The 9,670-nt window shown below is 70.0% G+C and overlaps 3 protein-coding genes across 5 annotated transcripts in view; 2 read left to right on the top strand and 1 right to left on the bottom strand.

Moving 5' to 3' along the window:
- The first annotated feature begins 672 nt into the window (after positions 1-672).
- Positions 673-4,548, top strand: BEST2 (bestrophin 2). Of its 3 annotated transcripts, none has more exons than XM_042020768.1 (10): positions 673-872; positions 926-1,260; positions 1,481-1,575; positions 1,807-2,040; positions 2,541-2,695; positions 3,075-3,152; positions 3,426-3,524; positions 3,618-3,698; positions 3,790-3,941; positions 4,251-4,548. In XM_042020768.1, the coding sequence occupies exons 1-10, from the start codon at positions 822-824 to the stop codon at positions 4,471-4,473; spliced, it is 1,503 nt and encodes a 500-aa protein (XP_041876702.1). In that variant the 5' UTR covers positions 673-821; the 3' UTR covers positions 4,474-4,548. The 3 variants fall into 3 exon arrangements, with proteins under 3 accessions (XP_041876702.1, XP_041876701.1, XP_041876703.1); XM_042020767.1 differs by having other exon boundaries at positions 678-872; positions 3,372-3,524; XM_042020769.1 differs by having other exon boundaries at positions 678-1,260; positions 3,372-3,524.
- Positions 4,549-5,001: 453 nt separating this feature from the next.
- On the top strand, positions 5,002-8,040 carry SPC24 (SPC24 component of NDC80 kinetochore complex). The gene is made up of 7 exons (XM_042020774.1): positions 5,002-5,691; positions 5,981-6,391; positions 6,809-6,980; positions 7,216-7,360; positions 7,483-7,578; positions 7,664-7,740; positions 7,822-8,040. Exons 1-7 carry the CDS (start codon positions 5,002-5,004, stop codon positions 7,971-7,973), a joined length of 1,743 nt encoding a protein of 580 aa, XP_041876708.1. The 3' UTR covers positions 7,974-8,040.
- Positions 8,021-9,670, bottom strand: part of KEAP1 (kelch like ECH associated protein 1) — a 3,943-nt gene continuing 2,293 nt past the window's right edge. The window contains 4 exon segments of the mRNA XM_042020772.1: positions 8,021-8,484; positions 8,699-8,875; positions 9,276-9,581; positions 9,584-9,656. Coding sequence (XP_041876706.1) covers positions 8,291-8,484; positions 8,699-8,875; positions 9,276-9,581; positions 9,584-9,656 — 750 coding nt within the window. The 3' untranslated portion in view covers positions 8,021-8,290.

The following is a 9,670-nucleotide window of genomic DNA, read 5'->3' as shown; positions in this document are numbered from 1 at the left end:
GGGGGGGGGCAGGTGGAATTGGGGGGGTCCGGATGGATTTTTGGGGCAGTGACGTCAGCGCCGCTGGCCCCAAGCCCGGGGGACGTGGGGAACCCTCATTAGCACCGGATTAAGGGTGGGGGGCGCGGGGGGGTGGGTCCTGGGGAGGATTTTAGGGTCCCGTGGGGGGGTTATCGGGGTCCCGGGGGGGTGGAGACGGGGTTCAGCGGCGTTTTGGGGGGTCCCCGTGGCCGCCACCCCTCCTCCGTTTCCCCACCCGCGCCGTCCCCGCGCCCCGCTGGGATCTGTCCCCGCGGCCCCGGCGCTGGCCCGAGGCCACCGCGATGGAGCCAGAGCCGCGGGGGGGGGGGGGGGGGGGGCCCCCCCGGCCCCAAAACACCGCCCCCGGCCCCAAAACACCGCCCCCGGCCCCAAAACAAGCCCCCCGGCGCCAATCTCCCCCATGCCCCGGGCGGGGGGCTCGGGACCGGCCGGACCGGCGCGGTCACTCCCGGGGAGCTGCAGCAGGACCCCCCCCCCGCCTGTCACCCCTCCTCCCTCCCCCGTGTCCCCTCGAGGACCCGCGTGTCACCCCCCGCGGGCTGGCCCGCCCCCGCCGCGATTTAAGGGCCGGGCCGGGGCGGTGGCCGCAGACCCCGGACCGGCGGTGGCCGCTCGCCCGCAGGTGAGGGGGGGGACAAGGGGAGGGGACAGCGCCTGGCCCGGGGGGTGGCGGTGCCACGGCGCGAGTCCCCAGCGGTGGGGGGAGGTCCCTGGGGGTTGATTTGGTGTCCCCCCCGCAGGATTTCGGTGTCCCCAACACCCCCGGGTGCCTCCCTGCGATGTCCCTTGGGGTCGCATTCCTGGGGTGGAGCGTCCGCGGGGGTCCCCAGGTGTCCTCCTTCGGGGTCAGTGTGCCCGGGGTGTCCCCAGGGGGTGTCCCCAGGTGTCCTCCTTTGGGGGTCAGTGTCCCCAGGGTGCTGGGGGGGATCCCCTGGGTGTCCCCACGGTGTCCCCTGAGTCCCCACCGTCCCCACAGAGCCTTTTTCCGTCTCCCCCGGAGCCGGGGCTGTCCGCAGGTGTCCTCCCGGTGTCCCGCAGGTGTCCCCGCGGTGTCGCGGCTGTCGCCATGACGGTGACCTACACGTCGCGCGTGGCCACGGCGCGGTTCGGGGGCTTCTCGCAGCTGCTGCTGCTGTGGCGGGGGAGCATCTACAAACTCCTGTACCGAGAGCTGCTGCTCTTCCTCGCCGCCTACCTGGGGCTCAGCCTGGCCTACCGGTGCGGGAACACGGAGGGGACATGGGGGGACCCTGGGGGGACCCGGGGGGACACGGGGGTACATGGATGGTACATGGTAGGGACACGGGGGTGACACCGGAGGGGTCCCTGAGCCATCGGGGGCCAGGGCCGATGGCAGAGCCAGTGTCCCCTTGCGGGGCTGGTGGCAGGGCCAGTGTCCCCTCGCAGGGCCAGTGACAGGGCCAGTGTCCCCTGGCAGGTTCCTGCTGTCGGAGGCGCAGCGGCGCCTCTTCGAGAAGCTGGTGCTGTACTGTGACAAATCAGCCAACCTCATCCCTGTGTCCTTCGTGCTTGGTGAGACCCCCGAAACCCCCCGGGACCCCCAGCACTCCCCAGTGTCCCCACAGAGCCACCAACCTCATCCCCGTGTCCTTTGTGCTCGGCGAGACCCCCCTGAATCACCCCGGGACTCCAAGAGCGGCCCCCAGCACCCCCCGGGACCCCCAGGCTCCCCCCATGACCTCCCACTCCCCCCCCAGCGCCCCCTCCCAGTGCACCCAGTGCCCCCAGTATCCCTGTCTGCAGGGTTCTACGTGGCGCTGGTGCTGGAGCGCTGGTGGGGGCAGTTCCGGACGGTGCCGGCGCCAGACGGGCTGATGGTGGCCGTGGCTGGCAGCGTCCACGGCGCGGACGCCCGGGGCCGGCTGCTGCGCCGGACGCTGCTGCGCTACGGCAGCCTGGCCGCGCTGCTGGTGCTGCGGGCGGTCAGCACCCCCGTGTACAAGCGCTTCCCCACCACTGACCACCTGGTGCAGGCCGGTGAGTGACCGCTGGCGTCACCAGGATGCCACTGGGGTGGGGCACTGGGAGGGTTGGGGCGGCCACAGTGGCCTTGGCGCCTTGCCCACCGCTGACCACGCGGTGCAGGCCAGTGAGTGACCAGTGATGTCACCAGGATGTCGCTGCGATGTCACCTAAGGGAGTGACGTCAGCACGGGGGTGACATCACAGCGGTGATGTCATCGCTGGGGGTGTGACATCATCACAAGGATGTCACAGGCTCAGGCATCACCTTCCCCCGACCGCTGTGACATCAGCGGAGCCACCTGATGTCACTGGGCACCACGGGGGTGGTGTTGAGGGGCTGCTGGGTGATGTCACGGGGCGGGGGGTGACGTCATGGCTTTGGGGTGAAATCAGGGGGGTCCCAATGGAGGGGTGATGTCACTGTTTCAGGGGTGTCATTGTGGGCTTGGGGGGACACCCTGGGTCCGGGGTTACACCCGGGGTCCGGGGGTGACGCCGGGGGGTCCCTGCAGGGTTCCTGACGCGCGAGGAGCGGCGCAGGCTCGAGGGGCTGCGCTCGCCCTACAACAAGTTCTGGGTGCCCTGCGCGTGGTTCGGGGCGCTGGCGGGGCAGGCGCGGCGCGAGGGGCGCGTCAGGGACGACTGTGCCCTCAAACTGCTCATGGAGGTACCCCCGACACCCCCGAAACCCCCCCGGCAGCGCCCCCGACACTGCTGAGGCCCCCTAAACCCCCCAAGTGCCCCTAAACACCCCTGAGCCTCCCCACTTTTCCCCCAGATCCCCCTGAGTCCTCCCAACCCTCCCACCACTCCCCAGGACCCCCTGAGAACCCCCCAAACCCCTCGGACCAATCTCGGGACCCTCATGACCCCCCCAACCTTCCAGCGCCCCCCCCCAGACCCCCGACAACTCCCGGGGACCCCCCTGATGCCCCCGACGCGCCCTGGGACCCCTTGAGCTGCCCCCAGCCCCCACTGAGCATTCCCAAACCTCCTGACACTTTCTGGGGACCCCCTTTGACGTCCCCCCGGTGCCCCCCTCCCAGGAGCTGAACCGGTTCCGGGCTCACTGCAGCCTCCTGTTTCACTACGACTGGATCAGCGTCCCGCTGGTTTACACCCAGGTGGGCACTGGGAGCACTGGGGGGCTCCGGGAGGGCTGGGATGGGGGGCAGGGGACACTGGGCAGGGCTGGGGGGACACGGGGGGGGCTGCAAGGGACACAGGGTGACACAGGCGGGGGCGTGAGGGTGGGAGGGGACACGGGGGGGACAGGAGGGGACAGGACAGAGGGGCGCGGGGGGGGACACGGAAGGTCCCCAGCGCCGCCGGTGTCCCCGCAGGTGGTGACCATCGCCGTGTACACCTTCTTCCTCACCTGCCTGATCGGGCGGCAGTTCCTGGACCCCGCCCAGGGCTACGCGGGACACGAGCTGGACCTGGGGGTCCCCGTGTTCACCCTGCTGCAGTTCTTCTTCTACGTGGGGTGGCTCAAGGTGGGCGGGGAGGCGCAGAAACGGGGGGCTCGGGGACACCGGGGGGGCTCGGGGACACCTGCGAGCGCTGGCGACACGGTGGCCCCGCCGCAGGTGGCCGAGCAGCTCATTAACCCCTTCGGGGAGGACGACGACGACTTCGAGACCAACACCCTGATCGACCGCAACTTCCAGGTGGGGGCGGGGAGAGGGGTGACCGCTTGTCCGGGGGTGTGGCCGGCTGACCGGAGGGTGGCCGGGTGACCAGGCGGGTGGCCGGCCGCAGGTGTCGATGCTGGCGGTGGATGAGCTGTACGGGGAGGTGCCGGCGCTGGAGCGGGATCGTTACTGGGACGCCGCCAGTCCCCAGGCGCCCTACACGGCCGCGGCCGCGCCCCCGCGCCACCCCACCTTCCAGGGGTCCGCCTTCGACGTGACGTGAGTGGCGCCCCAAATTCCCCCCATCCTCCGGGAGCCTCCCAAAATCCCGGGATCCCCTCGAACGCCCACTCTGGGATCCCCCCAGCGCGGGAGCTGAACATCCTGGGAACTCCCAAACCCCAGGAAACCCGAAGCCCCCAGGAATCCCCCACCCTGGGACCCCCCAGACCTTCTGAGTCTCCCCCCGGGTGACCCCAAAATTGGGAATTGGGGAGGTTGGGGCAAGCCCGGGTGTCTGGGGGGTTTCTGGGGTTCCCTGGGGAGGGCTTTTAGGGGATTTTTGGGGTGACGCCGCCCCCCCCGCAGCCTGGCCAAGGAGGAGATGCAGTTCCAGCCGCTGGAGGACATCGGGGACCCCCTGGGGGCCCCCCCGGACCCCGCCCCGCGGGCCCCCCCCGCCCCCCGCCGCCTGTCCCTGCTGCGCCGCAAGAGCAGCTCCGAGGGGGGGGGCGGCCCCGAGCCCCCCCCGGGGGACGGGGACCCCCAGGACCGGTGGCTGCTGCACCCCAGCGCCGAGCACGCGGTTTAACGGGGGGACCCCAAAACCTGCGGCCGAACCCCGTCCGAGCCCCGCCAATAAAGACCCAGAGGATTTGCCGGGAAATGATTGAATTGTGGAGGCGGGACCCAAATTCGGGCGGCGGGCTCCTGGACGGGAACGGGAACGAGGGATTGGATTTAGCATGGGAAGGAAATCCCAGAAACCTCCGGAATTCCACCTCCAAAGATCCTACCTCCAAATTCCCACATCCAAAATCCCACCTCCAGAATTCCACATCCAAATTTCCACATCCAAATTTCCAGCCCCGAAATCCCACCTCCAGAATTTCACATCCAAATTTCCAGCCCCAGAATCCCACCTCCAGAATTCCACATCCAAACTTGCGCATCCAGAATTCCACCTCCGAAACTCCCGCCCGTGGCTCTGCGATGTCACCGCTCGCGCCCACCCCCCGGGTTGTTTTCTTTTATTTTTTGGGGAACAAACGCCCCCCGGAATTATCCCGCCGACTTCAGGAACCCTCCGAGCAAAACTCCGAGCCACAACCAAGCTTTTATGGGTTCGACGAGCCGGGAGCGGGAGGGGGGTCACAGCCGCCCCTTTTCACCGCAGCCCCGAGCCCCACCGGCCGGGGCTCCCTCCCGCCGCTCACCCCACGCCATCCCCGCCGATCTCCGCCTCGCTCAGCACCACGGGCCGCAGCCGCTCCCGGTGGAGCCGCTCGTTGCGCTCCGAGCGCAGGTCGCGGGGGTCGAGGCGGCGCAGCGGCTCCGGGAGGTGTCGGAATTCCTCCTCGTTGACATCGCAGTCGCGCAGCGCCCGCTCCAGCAGCCACCAGCGCCCCAGGAACCCCACGTCCAGCAGCAGCGCCCCGAAATCGCGGGGCCGCGGCCGCAGGTGCGGGCACAGCGCCGAGTAGAGCGCGGGGTCGCTGCCGTGCGGGGACGCCCCGGCCACGGCCACCAGCCCCAGGCTGCGGACGCGGATCCGGCCGCGCTCCCGCAGCCGCAGCAGCCGCAGGACGTGGCGCTCGGCGCGGGGGCTGCGGGAGCCCGGCGGGAGCTGCCCCAGCGTCGCCCCCGCCGCCACCGCCGCGCTTTCCAGCGACTCCAGGTCCGGCACGGAGCTGGCCAAGGCGGCCGAGACGCCCAGGACGCCCAGGGCAGCCGCAGTGGCCGCGGGACGGCGCCGGGCTCCGGCCGCGGCTTCGCGGAGAGAGGTGGAATAGTCCTGGAGCAGCGCCCGGCACCAGCGGCCTGCGGGAATTGGGGAGGGGGGTCAGCGCCGGGGGGAGACCCCCGGGAAAGGGGAACGTCCCCCTTGGGGTGTGCGGGATCCACAGGAAAGGCACGGTTTGGGCTGGGCTGGGACACAGCGGGAGAGAGGGAGGGGCTGGGGAGACCCCCGAGACCCCCTTTTGGTAGACGCCCCAAATGAGAGGTTTTGGGGACCCCCTCGGGTCGTAGGTCACCCCAACCCCCCCCCAAAACCCCTCTAAGGGTCCAGGGACACCCCCAGACCCCTCTTTTGGTAGGAGTTGGGACCCCCCCGGGAAAACCCCAACCGGAGTCCCCCGGACCCGCCCCCCGCGAGGGCCCGGTCCCTCTCCCCCGAGGTTCCCGTCGCCCTGAGCCCCTCCGGGACCCCCCTCACCGAGGCGGGTGTCCCCCAGACGCCCCCAGAGTCCGCGGCTCCCCCCGCCCGCCGCCGCCGCCGCCGCCGCCGCCGCCGCCATCACCAGAGGCAGCTCCGCGCCGGGACCCAGCGGAGCGGGGGAACCAAAGCGGCGGGGCTGCGGGGCGGGCGGGACGCGGACGGGGTCACGCAGGACGGGCGGAACCATCGCGGCGCGCGGGGGAGCGCGGCTGCGCATGCGCGGAGCGGCCCCGCCCGGTTCAAACGCAGCGCGCGGAACGGAGCCCCGGGACAAAGAGAGGAAAAAATGGTAAAGGGGGAAAAAATGAGCCCGGGAACGGGGAGGGAGGTGCCCCCCGGTAATGGGGAGGGGGGGATTAACGCGGTCCCGGAGTCCAGGGGTCCCCGTGTCACGCAGAGCCACCCCCACCCCCTCAGGCCGCTGAGCCCCCCCAAACCGAGGCCTTTCCCCACCCAAACCTCGGGGCTGCCCCTCGCCCCCTCCCCCGGTACTTCGGGGACCCCCCCCCAGTCCAGGTGCTCCCCTTTCCCTGTCACCCCCTCGTCCCATTTCCCCCCCATTCCCCAGCGCCGCACCCACCTCTCCTCCCGTTATCCCGTCTCCTTACGGGAACATCCTTTAAAGGCCCGTTTCGATTTTACAGCACCGAATTCCGGTGCCCTCATCCCCTGTTTTTTCCCCATTCCGCGTCTCCCCCGTCCCCAGGGCACCGCGGACGCCGCCCCGCTGGAGGAGCTGGAGGAGCTGAGCCAGGAGCTGCTGCGGGAGCTGAGCTCGGGCTGCACCGAGGAGCTGCTGCGCCGCGGCCTCGAGCGCCGGGAGCGCCTGGAAACACGGCTGCTGGAGACACAGGGCAAGGCCCGGGACATCGCCAAGGGTGGGTGACCCCAAAACGTCCCCATTGCACCCCAAAACACCCCCCAGTGACACCCGAACACCCCCCAGTGACACCTGAACACCCCCCAGTGACACCTGAACACCCACCAGCAACACCAAACACCCCCCAGTGACACCCGATCCCCTCCCCACTGCACATCTTCACTGCCCCCCAAACCCCTCGCTGCCCCCCCGTCCCAGGTGACCCCCCCCAGCTGACCCTCGCTGCCCCCCAGATCTGGCCGAGGCCGAGGCCAAGGTGTTCCAGCGCCTCCAGGACGTCCAGGCCGATGTCCAGCGGCTCCGGGGCCGCAGCCAGGAGCTGGACACGGAGCTGGAGCGGGCGCGGGGGACGCTGAGCAGCGCCAAGGACAAAACCCAATATCCTGAGGGGGTCCTGGGGCGGCGGGGCGTGGGGATCCCTCGGGATTTGATGTCTCTGGGGGAGGATTTGGGGTCCTGGGGGGCTTTTTGGGTGCGGTGTTTCCCTTGACCCCCCGCACGGCGCTGCGCCTGGCGCTGGAGGAGCTGCAGGAGCAGCTGAGGCAGCTGGAGCAGCACAAGGAGGACAAGGAGGACCCCAGCCTTCCTCCCGACGCGTGAGTGGGGACGGGGACCCCCAGACCCACCCCCTGGGACCCCTGAAACCCCTGCTGAGACCCCAAATGCCTCCCCTGACCCCAGGTACGTGGCGCAGGTGTACTACGAGATCAGCAGGATCGACTGGGATTGCAGCGCGGGGCCGGGGCGGATCAGGGGCAGTGAGTGACCCCTAAAACACCCCCAAAACACCCCTGGGACCCCCTCCCAGCCCGTGACCCCCCGGGTTTTGCCCCCCACAGTTCACTACGGCCCCGACATCGCCGTGCCCCTGGACATGGACGAGGAGCAGCACTCGGGGACCTTCATCAGCGATTACCTGTGGGGCCTCGTGCCCACCGAGTGGAGACCCCGGAGACCCCCAGTGCTCCCCAGGGAGCCCCTGTCACCCTGAAACCCCCCCACCAATCCTGGCAGAGCCCCGGAGAGCCTCCCTCCCCATTAAATCACAAATCGCTTTATTCTCGCTCCAACGGCAGCTGGGAATCACCAGAACGGCCCCAAAACCTGGGCCGAAGGTGGGGGAATCGGGGAGGGCACCGCAGCAAAAGTCCTGTGAGGTTTTGGGGGGGGTCTCGGTGACATCTGCACCCCTCGTGCCCCTCAATCCGCCGCCGGCGGGGGATGGATTTGGGGGGGTTGGGCAAACTCCAGAATTCCGGGCGTGGGGCTGCACCCAGAGCCCCCCTGGCCCCCCCGGCGGCGCCGGGGTCAGCAGGGCCCGCCTGGGGGGGGCTCCTCGGGGGGCGGCTCCTCGGGGGGGGGCTCGGGGTGACAGGGCTCCATGGTGACGGCCACCCCCAGCCCGCTGCGCCCCGAGGGCATCGGGGTCACCTCGGTCCAGGCATCGGCCTCGGGGTCGTAGCACTCCACCGACTCCAGGAACGAGTGGCCATCGTAGCCCCCTGCCAGCGGGGAACCGGGTCAGGCTGGACCCCCCCAGAAAGCCCCAGAGACCCCTCAGACTTCCAGAAACCCCCCCCAAGTCCCAAAGACCCCAAGGAGCAGCAGGAACCCCAGACAGACCCCAGGACCCTTCCCGGAGTCCCAGAGAGACCCCAGGAGTCCCCTAAAAAACCCCCAGGACCCCTCAGCGCCCCCCCAGCCCCCTGCCCGTACCCAGGACGTAGATCCTGCCCCGGAAGGCCGTGACCCCCAGGGCGCTCCGGCGGTGTCCCATGGGAGCCACGAAGCTCCAGGTCTCGGTGTCCACCTCGAAGCGCTCGGCGCTGCTGAGCTGCTGCGTCCCGTCGTAGCCCCCCATGGCATAGAGGCAGTTCCCGAGGGCGCAGACCCCTGGGGGGGAGCGACGGGGGGGCTCAGAGACCCCCAAAAACCGACAGAGCACCCTTGGAAACGCCCAGAAAGTCCCAAAAATAACCCAAAACCAGAGAGGCACCCCCAAAACCCCGCCCTGACAGAGAGTGCCTGAGGGCGCAGACCCCTGGGGGGGAATATGGGGGTCAGACAGCCCCAAACCCCACTGGGACCCCTCCAGAACCTCCCGAACTCCCCCCAAAATCCTCCAGATCTCCCCCAAACCCCTCTAAATCCCCCCAGCCCCACCTGGCTGGTGACCACAGCAGGGACGGCGTTCCAGGAGGACCTCTGCAGGTGGGTCCAGCCCCTCCCCCCCAAAACCCCTCTGAGACCCCTCTAAGCCCCTCCGGCACCCCCTGACCGCCCCCAGCCCCACCTGCGCCGCTGCGGACGGTGGCCATGGGGGGGATGGGCTGCCAGCTGTCCCTCTCGGGGTGGTACCGCTCCGCCGAGCGCAGCCGGGTGCTGCCGTCGAAGCCCCCGACGGCGTAAAGGAGCCGGTTCAGCACCGCCACCCCCACCCCGATGCGCCGAGTCCCCATCGGCGCCACCAGCGCCCACTCGTCCCGCTCGGGCTCGTACCTGGGGGGCACAACGGGGTCAGACCCCCAGGGACCCCCAAAAGAAACACAAACCCCTCTGTCAGACCCCCACGGACCCCCAAAGGGGTTCAGCCCCCCTCCCCCCCGTTGGATCCACCATGTGGCTCCTCCCCAGACCCATTTACACCCCCAGCCCCACATTTACCCCCCAGCCCCTTTTTACACCCCC

The sequence above is a fragment of the Corvus kubaryi genome, unplaced genomic scaffold, assembly GCF_017639235.1.
Source record: "Corvus kubaryi isolate FWS band 111438036 unplaced genomic scaffold, C.kubaryi_AGA036_p1.0 37045, whole genome shotgun sequence".
NCBI classification, from domain to species: Eukaryota; Metazoa; Chordata; class Aves; order Passeriformes; family Corvidae; genus Corvus; species Corvus kubaryi.
Note: the sequence above shows the minus strand (reverse complement) of the source record. Positions and strands in the feature narration are given on the sequence as shown.